At 49.2% G+C, this 15,198-nt stretch overlaps 2 protein-coding genes and 1 non-coding gene across 6 annotated transcripts in view; 1 reads left to right on the forward strand and 2 right to left on the reverse strand.

The window, feature by feature from the left end:
• Positions 1–2,266, reverse strand: part of MTFP1 (mitochondrial fission process 1) — a 3,285-nt gene extending 1,019 nt beyond the window's left edge. The window contains exons 1-3 of one of the 2 annotated variants that reach the window (XM_040463859.1): positions 2,049–2,266; positions 1,181–1,308; positions 646–878 (exon numbers count right to left, since the gene is read on the reverse strand). In XM_040463859.1, coding sequence (XP_040319793.1) covers positions 646–878; positions 1,181–1,308; positions 2,049–2,115 — 428 coding nt within the window. In that variant the 5' untranslated portion in view covers positions 2,116–2,266. The remainder of the gene's footprint in view (positions 1–645; positions 879–1,180; positions 1,309–2,048) is intronic. The other variant, XM_040463860.1, reaches the window with a different exon arrangement.
• A 3,001-nt stretch (positions 2,267–5,267) lies between these two features.
• SEC14L2 (SEC14 like lipid binding 2) overlaps positions 5,268–15,198 on the reverse strand; it is a 21,367-nt gene continuing 11,436 nt past the window's right edge. For all 3 annotated transcript variants that reach the window (XM_040463757.1, XM_040463760.1, XM_040463759.1), the window contains 4 exons: positions 11,497–11,603; positions 11,252–11,391; positions 10,943–11,112; positions 5,268–5,527 (listed from right to left, as the gene is read on the reverse strand). In XM_040463757.1, coding sequence (XP_040319691.1) covers positions 5,397–5,527; positions 10,943–11,112; positions 11,252–11,391; positions 11,497–11,603 — 548 coding nt within the window. In that variant the 3' untranslated portion in view covers positions 5,268–5,396. The remainder of the gene's footprint in view (positions 5,528–10,942; positions 11,113–11,251; positions 11,392–11,496; positions 11,604–15,198) is intronic.
• TRNAK-CUU (transfer RNA lysine (anticodon CUU)) lies at positions 7,332–7,404 on the forward strand. Its single transcript has one exon. It is a non-coding gene; the product is annotated as a tRNA-Lys (tRNA).

Genomic DNA, 15,198 nt, shown 5'->3' on the forward strand with positions numbered 1-15,198 from the left:
TCCTTCCTTCCTTCCTTCCTTCCTTCCTTCCTTCCTTCCTTCCTTCTCAACTATAAGAAGCTTGCTATGGGTCTTGCTAAGCTGGTAGGATGGAAGCTGGGAACTGGTGGAAGCCATCTCTGCTCCCCTGTGGAGAATATGAGTGAAGCCAATAGGGGGTGGTGTCAGAAGACGGACAGCAGGGTGGGGAGACCAAGACCCCTAATGACATCATTTGGGTGCCTAGATCCAGCCATGCCTGAAAGCAGCATAACTCTGGACTTTTCAATTTCATGAAGCAATTAATTCTTATTTTACTTGGCCCAGTTTCAGGTGGGCTCCTGTCACCAAAATCTCCCCAAACCCATCCCCTCCAATGCGCACCTGTTCCTGCCTGCCTCCGGTTGTTTTGTAACACTAGGTTTTCTTTCTAGAACTTACTGGTCCTGTGTCCCATACCCTCAAGGCATCCTCCTTATGTTTACTGCCAAAGTACCTGCCAGGATCATATGACGAGGACACAGACTGTCCTTTCTACCTGAGGAGTCCTGAGTGCCAGCCCTGCCTCTGCTGCTACTGTTGTGTGCAAAGTGGGGACACCATGTCTCTCAGAGCTTATCTCCACCTGTAGAGTGGATGATCCCTGAGGCTGGAAGGGGCACTCACCTGTCAATGGGGTGGATGATAACAGGGATGACCAGAAGCCCCAGTGCAGTGGTAGTCCACTTGCGGATGGACAGAGGCCAGCGGGTGGCAGTGCCCAGGATGTAGAGAGAGGCAGCACACACACGGTTGATAGTGAAGCCTGGGATGGCCACAGAAGCCAGAGCCTGCCACACGAAAGTGTCCACCACAGCCACAGTCACCCTGGTGCTGCGGCCTGCTTCAGGGCTTCGTACCTGGTAGGGACAAGAGATACTTCATCCAGCAGGGCAGAGGTGGGAAACGCTGTGGACAAGGGGCATGAGGTTGGACCAGGGGAGGGAAGTGGCTGGTTGGGGGTGTCGGGTTCTGGACTGTACCAATTCAGGGCTGGGGGCAGGATGTAGCACCCTACAAACAGGATGGGGGTATGGACTGCACCAGGCAAGGTTGTAGGGGTTGGACTGTCCCACAAGGGATTTTACCATATGCAAGGCTGGGGACTAAATCACAAGGGAGTGGACTAGGGTCGGGGGTTGAGAGGCAGGCTAACACTCACATCTCCTGCCTTCTTGCCCTTGTCAATGGCATCCGCCAGCACGTAGGAGCTGGATACACCATAGCTCAACCACACCACAGCCGCTGGCACCAGGGAGCGGAATGCCTCTCCCACCTCATTGGCATAGCCTGTTGGAGAGGAGACATTTAATTCCAGGGGTAGGAGTGGGTATGGTTTGCTCCACAAGGGGGCACTAGTCCTAATTCCCAGCCTGCTAAGGAGGAGCTGGGTGACCTTAGGTAAGTGATTTTACTTCTCCGAGCTTTGGATTCCCAGTCTATAAAGAGGCATCCATGAAACCCACCTCCATTCTAGGGCCATTGTGGGAGCGCTGAGTACAGTCATCATTGTCATCACTCACTTGCCTTCCCAGTCTGGGTTCTAGAAGCATGAGCACTAATGGAGAGACTAAGAGCAAGTTCCCTGATGAGGTACTCACCATGTGCCAGGCCTTTCCTGTGCCTTATCTCTTTCAACCCTTACAACTACCACCCCATGAGAGAGACGCTGCGTTCATTCCTTTATGCTGAGAAAACCAAGAGTCAAACTGAATCGGTATGAGGCCCCATAATCTGACTCTACAGCCAGTACCCCCCCCCTCCCCCGTTCCTCCTAGCCCGTCTGGAGCTTACACCTGGGAGACTGATCTGTACAGACAGACCCCGAGGGCAGGGGTGGGCCGACCTGAGCTGTGTGACTCTGGGCAAGTCCCTAGCCCTCTCTGAGCCCAGTCTCTGGCCCAGGCAGAATGAGAACTAAGATCCTTCCACCTTCTCCAGGCCCCTGACCAGCGTCTGGCGACCCCTACCTCTCCAGCCACATGGTGAGGGGTCGCCGAGCCCCTCGCGCACCCCCGGCCCCCTCTCACCTAGGTACCGCACCCACGTGTCTCGGAAAATGTCGCGCTCAGCACCCCGCGGGGGCGGCTCGGACATGGCGCTTCCACCTCCGCACCAGCCACTGCAGCCGGTCCTGCGCCGATACCACTTCAGCTTCCACTACCGCTCCAATCAGCCGCGGCAGGACCGGCTGAAGGTCCGGGACTGAAGGACAGGTCGCGCTGTCCCCGCCAGCAGGGAGCGTCTGCAAATTACCCCGCGCACTGAAGCCCCTCTCCCAGGCTTGGGCTTTACAGATTAATTTTCTTCACGTTTTTTCTGGGTTTGAGCGGTTGGCGCAGTCCTTTCCCACGACTGACTGACTAGTTTTGGAGCCTAAGAGAAGGGGGTTCAAATGCGGGAAGCTACACTTCCTAATTACACTTCATAGCTGTGTGACCTCAGGCAATAGGCTGTACTTCGCTAAGCCTCATTTTATTAATGTATTAATGTATTAAATGCGGAACACAATGTTTACTCCTCGAACAGTTGCAAGGATTATTTTTAGGTAACCATTTGTTAAGTTTACTGATCAGACCATTGACTAAAGACTCTAGAGAGATTACTTTCTTAAAGCCTCCCACCAACCTGGGACCCCCATTTTACAGATGAGGAAATAGAGGCACAAAAAAGATGGGTCACTTTCCAGGTCATACAGCTAAGTGGTGAAGCTGGCATTTGAATCCAGGCCGTGTGGCTCCAGATTCCACGCTCTTAAGGGGAGTTGAGTTAATGAGTCTGGGGAGTGAATGGTGAGCGACCTGGAGAGGTGGGTATTTGGTGTGCCTTCCTGGCAGGTGCCATGTTCATTTATCAAGCTCTGGGTTCTAACTGGATCCATATAACCCTCAGACCAAGCTTCCTGGGGGCAGGACCTTGAATGAATGAATGAATGAACGAACGAATGAATGAGTCAAGGGAAACAAGACTTCAGGGAAATGAGCAGAACAGAGTGTGGTCTTGGGGGGGTAGTGGTTACTAAGAAACTCTTCCCCAGCTGGACCTCTGTTTACTCATGTGGGCAATGAGTGCACTTCACTAAAGCTCTGAATCCTTTGGATTTTGCCAGCGAAGATGCAGCCATTAAAGGCAGGTAGTCCTGGGTTCAATCCCAGTTGTGCCACCTATTAGCCACGTCAGTAAAATTTATGAGTAGTCAGTATTTACTGAGCACTCACTTGTTAAGGCTCTCTTCTAAGCGCTTTGCACGTAATTTCCTTGAATTTCTGCAACAACCCAGGGCCCTAACGAAGCACAGGGTTGTTGCATGGTACCTAGTATGCGCTCATTAAAGAATTAGCTTTTATTGTCATTAAATAAAGACAGAGAAAATAAAGACCACTGATTCAATATTAAGGGCCCCATTTTCAGCCCTGGCCGTCTCTGTCATCGTTCGGTCGTGTAGGTCAGCCGGTTGGCGGTGACCTCGCAGGAAGCTGGGCTTGGGCCCAAAGGGATCTCCAGCCCCGGAAACATCGGTAATGCTGACGCGGAATTAGGAGACGGTCCCTAGCACCACGTGAGCGTCGTTCGTCCGCTTCCCCCCCCCCGGGCCCACCACAGGCGCTGCACGCACTCCCTAAACCCGTACTTAACAGCGCGCAAGAACCTTCCGGCGCGTAACGAGGGACCGAGTGGGGCGGGGCCTCCGCCCTGACCTTGAAGGCGGCCAGTAGCGGGCCCTGGTGCCCTTAACAAAGATGGCGGAAGACAGCAACGGGCTGGGCCAGCCTGGAGGCAAGCTGGCTGTTGGGCCCCAAGGGAAAGCGCGCGCCAGAGGGAAGTAACGGGTGACTTCTGCGCATGCGCCCCACCTATTGCCGGCTAGGTGCTGCTGAGGCGTAAATTTGCCGTTCTGAGGGAGGGGCAGAGAGGAGCGAGGCGGCGGGCATTGATTTCCACTTCCTGTGCACTGAATGTTGCTTTATTCATTGGTTAATTTTCCTAACAGAGCGTTGTAAACCAAGGTCGGGTGACCCCTGCCAAGCGGTCTGGCTGCTGTCCACGCAGCCCAGCCCCTACTCAGTTTCACCAGACCATCTCCCCACGCTGGGCCGGGGCCTGGGTCTCGGAGGGAAAGCAGTCCCTGCGAGGGCCCAGGCGGGTTCGTTTTCCAGTGTTCGTTTGCAGGGCGTGGTGTTAAGTGCTGTGGTTGCCCCCAGGGTCCGTGCCCTCCAGTCCCTGGTCGCCAAGCGCCCCCTGTTCGGCACTGTGGATGGAGGGGCTGGGGACCTGTGAGGCCGTTTGTGGCTGCCCCCAGATGCTGGCCCGGGCTTTGGCCCCCTGCCCGGGCAGCCTCCCCGCCAGACACCAGGAACCCAATGCACCAGCCGAATGCCTCCCACAGAGATGGGACTGCCAAAGCATTGCTGAGGTCAGTCAGGAACCGGCCTGGCCGGCACCGTGGGAGACTCAGACTGGGAAATGCACTCACTGAGATCTACTGTTTTGAGCCCACTTGTCATTTTTGTGTGGGGTGCTCAAATGGAGAGTTAACTTGATGAGAGGCCGGCAGCACTGAAAAGGGGGGGGGGTGGAAGCCTCAGGACTCACCCCCACCCCTAACCTCCCTGGCCCATCATGGAGCTGGGATCCCTGGAGGTAATTTCCCTGTGCTTTGTTTACGTTGGAGGACAGTGGCTGGGCACCAAATCTCACTGTCCTGAGAAGCTGAGTCACTGACAATCAGTAATTAAAGAGACAGCCAGTGGGTCCCAAGAATTGCAAAAATCTCAAGGTGGCCTTCCTGTCTACCCCTGAGTGGGAAGATCTACACTGACTCAGACCATCTTCTGAGACCTGGTAGGCAAAGCCAAAAGATCCCAGCCTTGGTGATAGAAAGTTTAGAAGAGTTTTTGACCCCCACCATAACTCTAGCAACCTGCTACCTTGCTATACTCCTCATTATGATCTAGACTTAACATTTTCATTTGGGAACAAGTTCCTCCCCTACAGCTGGCTTCCCCGAAGTGTTAGGTCTCAATCTCTCCCCGCTTTTCTAATTTCTTCCCTGCTGCCACCCCCATCTCCCCCCCCCCCTTTCACTTCCTGTCTCAGCTGTCACTGGACAGGTAAAGTTGGCACAGCTTATAGGATGGTAGATCCTATCATGGTGCCCAGCCCCTGGGACTTCTTAGCAATTTGAGAGGCAAGGGGACCCTCTCCTGCTACTCTCCCTCTTCCTAATTCTGAAATGAAAGTTTCCCAAATCCAGCCCAGGGTCTTTCTTGTAGCCCAGTTTTTTGGGAGGCATCTGGATACTGGGCAAATGACTGCTACAAGGGACAGAAACTGACAGGGAGACACTGAGGGAGCCAGGCCTTCTGTGGGAGGAGGCATTACTTTGGGGTGACTGCCCCCAGCTGTTTCATCTTCTCTTCTGAGGCTTTGTCTGGAAGCAGGACCTCCACAGTGAAACTGACCTTCTTGGCATGAATGAAGCTGTAGGTATTGTCAAACCGCAGGACATCTGAGGGGAGGCAGAAAACCAGACATTCAGGCAATTCTAACAAAGGGCAGCGAGTTTTGTTGACTGAACAAGGCAGTGTGGTCCATAATGAGGATGAAGGTGGCATAAGCAATGGTCCTTCACCTTCTGACACTTAAATCAAGCTGGGTCGACAAGATATTCACAGAGAGAAAAAAATATATGAGACAGAACATGCCGAGCGCCAGATGAGTAAGAGAGACAACCATATCTGTTAACAGCTTGGAAGGAGAGGGCCCTATTGACTGAAATCATGTAAAAAGGCTTTTCAGAGGTGTTAGAACTTGAACTGGGCCTTGAAATGGCATAGCAGAATTAGTAGCAGCAGTAGTTGTCAAAATAATAATAGTTATGGGAAAATGCCTACTTATGTGTCTCAGCCCTGGCTTGGTAATCTATATATACTACTAGACTATTGCTGCAAGTAACTATGAATTCAGTATTAATCCTGCTTTATAGGGTATAAAAAGGAGGTCACTGTGTCACATGGTGAGGTGATAGAGCTGCAATTTCCCTCTGGTCTGCATTGTTGCCTGCCTTGGGCCCTGGAAAAAGACGAGCCCTGTTCAGTTTCTGGCCAAGGTAAAAAATACACAGAATTTTTGAACCAGGAATTCATCCCAGTGAATTTGTCCCAAATAAATGGACAAAGATGCTCATTTCGCCCCTGTTTGTAATCATAAATGATTAGGAAAACTCAAAGTGGGCATGCAGTTGGCAGAGAAGGCTTTGAAGCCTTGGCCGAGGAACAGACTGCTTTTAATCTAACCCTTTTTTTTGTTGTTGTTGAGAAGTTGTTCCATTTCAGTCAAGTACCCCTTCAAGAGAACAGAGTGTGAGAACAAAAACACTCACTCTGCCCTTTCCCTATCCAGGACTTCTCTCGCTTTTCCCAGCAAAAATAAAAACTTAGAACAAGCCCCCCCCCCCCAAAAAAAAGTATATTTAATCCTGAAAATTAACCTCTCCTCTTTCCTGCCCCTAAATAAAATACATAGTTTAGACCTTGAGTAGACACTCCACCCACACTTTTTTCACGGTATGAAGGAAGTATTACTCATTGATTTTCTCTCTGCACCAGAGGTTTTTCAGAACCAGTAGTCCCTCCGGAAAGAGAGACACTGCCTCACTGTCCTGGACAACAGAGCCCTAGCAACTAGAATCAGTCATGCTAGAGGAAAGGTCTGAGCTCCTTGGACCAAGCACCAGGATCAAGATGGCTCTGCCTTGTATTATATTTTGCTCTCAGAAACAAGGAAGAGGCTGTTCTAAGGCCCAGGCCCAAGGGAAGTGGAATTCATGAACTACATGGTTCATTTTGACACTAATCATGTACTCACAGGCCTGTAGGGCCCTCAGAGATCCTTCCAGGCTAGGGCTCCTCAACCTTTGTTGGGGAACTGGCCCCTTGAGAATCTGATGAAATCATACAACTTCAGATCCCCTGGACCCCATCATGGACCCTTGGGGGCAGGGGGTCCCAATGGGAAAGGCACCATTCTGAAGAGTCTCAGCACATGGGTGTAATCATGCCCTCTCGTTTATGTATGGAAACAAATATATATTCTAAATTAACTTCCTTTTATTTCTCCCAGTGGGAGATTATATTGCTTTTTAAATCATGTGTTTAGATGGGTTATATTATCCATGAATTTCATTTGAGAATAGAAAAGGGGATGTTAGACACTCTATGTTATAAAAGGGAGGTGGTTTGGTCTTTTAAGATTCACAGTCACATCTATGGGGAGTCCACAAACCCCAGATTAAGACCTCCTGCTCTAGGGGAGCCTGGCTGGCTCAGTTGGTAGAGCATGTGACTCTTAATCTCAGGGATGTGAGTTCAAGCCCCATGTTGGGCATGGAACCTACTTAAAAAATTAAATTAAAAAAAAAAAAAAAGACCTCCTGCTCTAGCCCACTCCCCTCATTTTAAGAAGGAAAGCAAAAGCTGGGGCACCTGGGTGGCTTAGTTAAGCAGCCAACTCTTGACTTTGGCACAGGTCATGATCTCACAGTTCGTGGGATCGAGCCCCACATGGGGCTCTGTGCTGACACTGCAGAGCCTGCTCGGGATTCTCTCTCTCCCTCTCTCTGCTCCACCCCTGCTCATCCTCTCAAAATAAACAAATAAACTTAGAAGGAGGAGGAGGGGGAGGGGGAGGGGGAAGAGGAGGAAAGCAAAAACTACTTAGAGACACCTGCCCAAAACACTTGGAGAGTTGGTGGCACAGGGGGACTCAGAAACCAAGCCTCCTGGAGCCTGGCTAGACTCTCTTCTCCCCAAGACTCTCTTCTCCCAACACTGCCTGGAAGTACTGCTGAACCTTCATCTAGTCTTTTAGGTCTTCTAGACCATGTTAAGTACTCCTGGCAGACAAAGTCTATATCTTTTCTTCTGAATCTTCTTTCCAAGTATTCTAAACTCAGGCCCTCAGGAAATTTTAGTTGAGAAAAAAAATAAGTGAAATCAATTCAGACTTTGTTTCTCCTTCTCAGCCATTAAGTACACTTGGGCAAGGACCCGTGTGGCCTGGGGAGGATTAATGTGTTCTTACCACTGGAGGCTGGCACAGAGTTTTAATTTCTCCACTGAGCGATTATGTTCCACTTTGCAGGGGGTCACCTGGCTCTCCAAGGGCACTGCCCTCCCACAGGTAAGTTTGTAACCTAATACTGCATTCTCTCTGGGCTCAGGTCTAACCTGAGCCACGGCTCCAGACAACAGCTGATCCCACCTCATTGTCTTTACACCTGGGAGGTGGATGCCCTGACCTGCCTCTAATCCTCCTTGGAATGGACAAGAAGCGGCAGTCAAGGCCCCACAGGCCGATAAACGTTCCATCTGGGAATGTATCCAAGAAGAGCTAAAATATATTTGGGATTTGCAAACCTAAGCCTGGTTATGTTATAAGGTTCCTGGTCCTCTCTCAGGCTGTGTCCTTCCGGTACTATAATTGGTAATGAGCACTGCTGGAAAATGGGTGGGGCACTGCTGTTGGCTGCATGAATTTGGGTAAATTACTTCCCTGGTCTGGGACTCCACTCTCTGTTCTGTAACATCGGGGCAGACCTGATCATCTCTAAGATAGCTATGGCCTAGAGATCTGGACCAGGACTCTAGGATTGCCTCATGTCCTCTGTCTTTTGGTGTTCATATAAGCTACTTTGTGGGAGAGGTGACATCCCTTCTCTATACCTCAGCTTCCCCGTCCATTAAAAAAAATTCAAGTTGGGGCACCAGGGTGGCTTAGTTGATTAAGTGTCCAACTCTTGGTTTTGGCTCAGGGCATGATCTCATGGTTTGTAAGATTGAGCTCTGCATCAGGCTCTGCACTGACAGCATGGAGTCTACTTAGGATTCTCCTCTCTCTCTCTCTCTCTCTCTCTCTCTCTCTCTCTCTCTCTCTCTGCCCCTCCCTGGCTTGCTCGCTCTTTCTCTCTCTCAAAATAAATAAAGTTAAAAAAATATTTTAAAAAATTCAAGCTTGGGGCACCTGGGTGGCTTAGTCGGGGAAGCATCTGACTTCGGCTCCGGTCATGATCTCATGGTTCCTGAGTTTGAGCCCCACATCGGGCTCTGTACTGACAGCTCAGAGCCTGGAGCCTGCTTTGTATTCTGTGTCTCCCTCTTTCTCTGCCCCTCCCCCACTTGTTTTCTCTCTCTCCCTCTCTCTCTCAAAAATAAATAAAACATTTTTACAAACTTTTTTTAAAAAATTGAAGCTTATATACAAAATACTTTATGCTCTGTGGATTATAGTATCTGGGCTGGTGTGCTAGGACTTGTTCTTACTGAAGCATGTAGTAATATGCCTTCTCCTCCAAGGACCTAGCTGCTTGCTCACTAACAAGAATACTCCTCCTCCGTGGGGAGCCATACCACAGAGCATCTGAGGAAAGGGCTGTAGAGACTGAACATTGCCTGGCATGTGGGGAAGTACACGGCATCTGAGATCAGGATGATGTTGTGAGGCATCTGGGGGCTAGCTCAGATCTCCTGGTGATGCTGCCCTAGAAATGGGGCACAGGGCTTCTCCCGTCTCCAACACCATCTCCAGGATGGCCCTTCTCCCTGCCAGGTCTTGCCCTAATAATAATAATGGTGACTACAGTGTGTTAAGTGCTTGCTGTATGCCAAGCATTATGCTAAGTGCTGCACAGACCTATCCCCATGAGGTAGAGAGTTTGATCCCCAGTTAGCAATCAGGAAACTGAAGCCCGGGGAGGCTGTCACTTGCCTAAGGACTAGTCTATAGTCAAATCCAAGTGGCTTAATGATAAAGCCCTTGCTCTCATTGACTTTCCATGCCTGGCCCATTGGCTCTAATAGAAAGGAAACTGGAGACTGGAAGGGAAGTGTGTGTGTGTCTGTGTGTGTGTGTGTGTGTGTGTGTGTGTGTGTGTGTGTGTGTAGTTTTTCTACTTATAAATGTAGTACATGGTCATTGTAAAATAACTATTTGCAGAACTCATGTAAAAAAATTAAAGCCCTCTATAAGCTTCTTACCATCTCAGAGATAACCACTATTCCCCAGAATTATTTTTAATATACATGTTTTTAAAAAAAGCAGAGTGTATACCATATGCTATGCTTCACTCTTTGTTTTTTTTAAAACATGTACCAGACATCTTATGTGTCAATTTATTCCCTCTAATGTGTATATTGTGTTCCATATACGCGTATGCATGGACCATAATTCATTTAACGAGATCTTATTAAGGCCATTTAGTTTATTGCCAGTTTCCCAGACTGCTAGGAACATCCCTGTACCTATATCCTTGTGTCTTTGTATAAACATTCCTGTAGACTAAATTTCCAGAATTAGAATTGCTAAAAGGGAATTTTAATAGATACTACAAAGTTGAGTGAGGTCAAACACTTTTTCAAATGCCTGTTTGCCATTCTTATTCCTCTTGCCCAAACTTCCTATTCATGGTCTGTGCCCATTTTTTTTGATCAAGGTGGAGATAAATGAAGCTCAGAGGGATCAAGACTGGGCTTTTCAGCATCGCTCACCCGGGGATCCCTGCACCCACCCAGGCAAGTTCTGCCTCTCTGATGTCTGGGGAGAGGAACATCCCCAAGAAATGTCTGATGACAGTCATAGATCCAGTTAGTCTTGAACCAGATAGCAAATATTCTGAACCTTGTGATCACCTAGCACCAGGACTCATCTCTACCTGGGAGTATTTGGTCAGAGTCCCACCCTGCTGCTAACCAGGAGGGTCACCTGGTCATTGTACCTGTCCAAGCCTAGGTTTCCTTATCTATGTCAGGAGAGGGTTGATCTGATGGAGCCCTATGTCTAGTTCTAACAGTCTGAGAGCATAAACCCATGGAGAAAGAGGGACCTCACAGGCAGACAGCTAGGGCAGGGGCTCTAAGCCAAGACTTACAGATGCCAGGATCGCTGCAGGTGAGGGTCCCATCCTCAGGGACCAGGTGGGCATTGTACCTCTGGTTGGAAAGCACCTCCGTCATCTCCCCTGCCCGCTGCCGCTCCCCCATTTTGGTCTTCAGGAAAATCCCAAAACCGATGTCTGAACCATCTGACATGAACTGCCACCTGCAGGAGACATCCACCCATTGAGACGCGATTCCGTCCATGTGTGCACTCTCTGGGGTCCTGCCCTCAGGGCTTCTCCCAGCCCGGCCCACCCACTGGCTCAAAGGCACAGGCTGTCTCCTAGGGTCCAGAGCACTACCTGAGGACACAGCCAGGGAAGAGGATCTCATACTCCACTTGGTGGGAGGAGCCACGAGAAATCTGCACACTGTGCTCATACTGCTGTTTCACTTGATCTCGCACATAATACTTCTTCGGAATGTCACCCCCGTAGTTAATCTAGAAGCAGAACACAGAATGAACTGGAATGGGCATTTGAGCCAGGCTTCCCGGGCGATCCCCTAGCCCTATGGGCTACGCGGCGGGGGGCATGCAGTCCCCTACCTTGGATTTGCACTTGGGGTCTCCATCAGAATCAGTCATGGTACCCCCATACTCCATAGGCAGCTGGTCAGGGCTGATATATTTCAGTAAAACCTCCTTCCAGTTTGCTGGGCAGTAGAGGGAAGGAAGGAGAAAAAAAGGGTCACCACTAGGCAAGATTTCCTCACGGCCCTGGTGGTCAACACAAAAGAGGCAGGAAAAACCCTGTCTGCCCCAGGACGCAAAACACAGGCATTAGGAGTACACAGTATACACACAGATCTGCAGGGGATTCAGGAGGAACCATCACCCAGAGGATTGCCCTGCCCTGAACTAAGAATCAGAACACCTTGAGTTGTGTCTCCCCTGCCTCTGGCCAGTTGAACAACCTTGGGCATTGCTTCACTCTGAGCCTGATTCCTCCCACCTTGCAAGGCTTCAGTGGGGGGTGAAGTGAACTAAGTACTTGAGAAGATGCCATAAACTGTTAAGTGCCCTACGCACATCAGAATATATTATCACTCCTTGGAAGATGATACAAATACCTGCAGTGCAGGCAGAGGGAACAAAGAAAGGGAAGGGCATCCCACGTAGAGGGAACAGCATATGCATCAAGCAGGAGGGCCTGAATCAACATAATCTGTCCTGGGTAGACTGAATTCCAGGAGGGCACAACCCTGTGTCTCATCCCCTACTTTCATCTATACAAATCATGCTCAGTCGTGAGTTACTGAATGCACCACTGTAGAGTGGCCCTTGAAATGGGTTCCCTTGGCTTTACCCCAGCCACAACTTTACTTCTGCTGTTTTTCAGGCTGTCTAAGCTGCCAGTGACTCGCCCCCCCCCCTTTTTTTTTGTAAATAACCAAGCCCTTTCCTGACTCAGAGAGTTTGATTCTAGTGCAACCAATGCTGAGAACCAAATTCCTAACCTATTATCAGCCAAGTACAATATTTTGATGCTGGAAACCTTTCCATGCTGACTATATAGACCATAAATAGACAGCAGCTCCAAGTCATGGGGTACAACCCAGTATCCTCTGTTGTTGGTACTGGCTAGAAGCCCACAGAGACTGTCCAGAGTCTCCCAACCCTCTGATTTCTAGGGTCCCGGGACCATGCAACTCCTGCGACACAGCGTCTGTGGTTTGGGGAGTGATTTAATCTGTGCTTCTAAGCCTCACTGACCAACCCAAAATGAATGTCTTCCCTCCTCTGCTGAAGATCCTGTATCTTCCGAGACTGAGATGGGTTTGGTTGAAAGGGTTTCAGGTGTGGGTGGGAGAACAGACGGCACCTTCTCTACAGCTCTGCTGCCAGGAAACCCAACCACCACATGCTCATGGTGGGTGGTAGCAGCAGAAAAGCCAAGAATCATCAGAGCCTTTTGCTCAGATTTTGTATGTCTTCCCCCAGCTCAGCTGGAGAGTTGGAATAAGGCCAAAAAGAACTTCCCATCTTACAGAGAGAGTAACTGAGGCAACAAGAAGCAGAACTTGTTGCTGTCAGAGTCAGGACCAAATCCCAGAAGTCCTGTACTTTCTAGAATGCTCCACGCTGCTCCCGGGGCTCATTAATACGCACTGGGAAGATTTCCACTTTCAATGTGTTGCCTAATGGTGAACATTCAGAAACGTTCAGAATCTGTATTGCCTACCCCTAAGTTCAACTCCACGGGTGGCATCGAGTCTGCCAGGAGCCAGTCCCAATCCACCTCTGTGGTCTTTTCTTCCCACCAACTTCACCTAATGTTGTGGTAAAACTCAGCTCCTCTCTGTCCGTGGCTGGCTTGATTCCTATGCGTCTCTTTCTCCAGCTTCCCTCTTGTGCCCTGATGTTCTCCCAGCTCCCCAGCACATCCAATCCCTGCCGGGTGTGGTCCTGCCAACCTCATCAATCACTCTTCATTCTCCCTGGTGGGCTCCTCTGGCTCCGCCTGCCCTTGAGCTTGGACAGTCCCCAGGACTGAGCCTCCACTCTTCTGTGGGCATCCTTTACCTACTCACAAGGTTTTAGTTGCTGCCTGTATTTGATAACTCCCGAATTTCCAAACTGGAGTTCTCTCCTCAGCTTCAGGCTCAAGTAACCCCAACATCTGTGTATCTCAGAGATTCCCCAAACTCAACATCAAGCTTATTCTTCCAGTTGTGTTCTCTAGCTGAACGAATTGTACCAGAATGATTGTGATATTCAGTCATTCATGCCAGACACCAGAAAGTCATTTCTAGATTTCTCTTCCTTCCTCTATCCAGTCGACTGAGTTCTGCTGTTTCACTTCCTAAGTAAGTCTCTAGTCCATCCTCTTCTCTCCATCCCTACTGCCACCTCCCCAGCTCAGGTTTGCAACACCTCTTGCATGGACTGTGGCCACACTGCAAATTGGTACCTGTGCTTTGCAAGCTTGCCAGTAAAATGTGTCTGTCTCCATTTGAAATCTGATCCTGGTTGGGGTGCCTGGTGGTGCAGTCGGTTAAGCATCTGACTCTTGATCTCAGCTCCAGTCACGATTTCACATTATGTGAGTTTGAGCCCTACGTCGGGCTCTGCGCTGATAGCATGGAACCTGCTTGGGATTCTGTCTCTCCTTCCCTCTGCCCCTCCCCAGCTTGTGCTCTCTCTCGCTCTCTATCAAAATAAATAAACTTAAAACATTAAAAAATAAAGTAAAAATCTGATCCTGGTTAAGAAGATGGGGTACACATATACAATTCTACTTTGAATACTACTACATTGAATACTACTCAATGATGAAAAAGAATGAAATCTTGCCATTTGCAACAACGTGGATAGAACTGGAGGCTATTATGCTAAGCGAAATAAGTCAGAGAAAGAAATATATTATTTGACTCATATGTGGAATTTGAGAAACTTAACAGATGATCATAGGGGAAGGGTATGAAAAATAAGATAAAAACAGAGAGGGAGGCAAACCATAAGAGACTCTTAAATACAGAGAACAAACTAAGGGTTGATGGGGGTGGAGGGGTGGGGGAAAATGGGTGAGGGGCATTAAGGAGGGCACTTGTTGGGATGAGCACTGGGTGTTATGTTTAAGTGATGAATCACTGGAATCTACTCCTGAAGCCAAGACCACTGTATGTTAGCTAACTTGAGCATAAATTTTAAAAAATAATAAGGGGCGGCACCTGGGTGGCTCAGTCAGTTAGGCGTCCAACTTCAGCCCGGGTCACGATCTCACGGCTCGTGAATTCGGGCCCCACATCAGGCTCTGTGCTGACAGCTCAGAGCCTGGAGCCTGCCTCAGATTCTGTGTCTCCATCTCTCTCTCTGCCCCTCCCCCACTCACTCTGTGTCTCAAAATAAATAAATACATTATAAATAAATAAATAAATAAATAAATAAATAAATAAATAAATAAACAAATACATTAAAAATAAATAAAACAAAATAAATAAAAACATTAAAAACATTTTTTTTTTAATAATAAAATAGGGGCGCCTGGGTGGCTCAGTCGGTTAAGCGTCCGACTTCAGCTCAGGTCATGATCTCACGGTTTGTGGGTTTGAGCCCCGCGTCGGGCTCTGTGAGCCTGGAGCCTGCTTCAGATTCTGTATCTCCCTCTCTCTCTGCCCCTTCCCTGCTTGCACTCTGTCGATGTGTCTCTCAAAAATAAATAAACATTGGGGCGCCTGGGTGGCGCAGTCGGTTAAGCGTCCTACTTCAGCCAGGTCACGATCTCTTGGTCTGGGAGTTCGAGCCCCG

Source organism: Herpailurus yagouaroundi, unplaced genomic scaffold (genome assembly GCF_014898765.1).
Source record: "Herpailurus yagouaroundi ecotype Mexico unplaced genomic scaffold, PumYag 428, whole genome shotgun sequence".
In the NCBI taxonomy this organism is placed as follows: domain Eukaryota; kingdom Metazoa; phylum Chordata; class Mammalia; order Carnivora; family Felidae; genus Herpailurus; species Herpailurus yagouaroundi.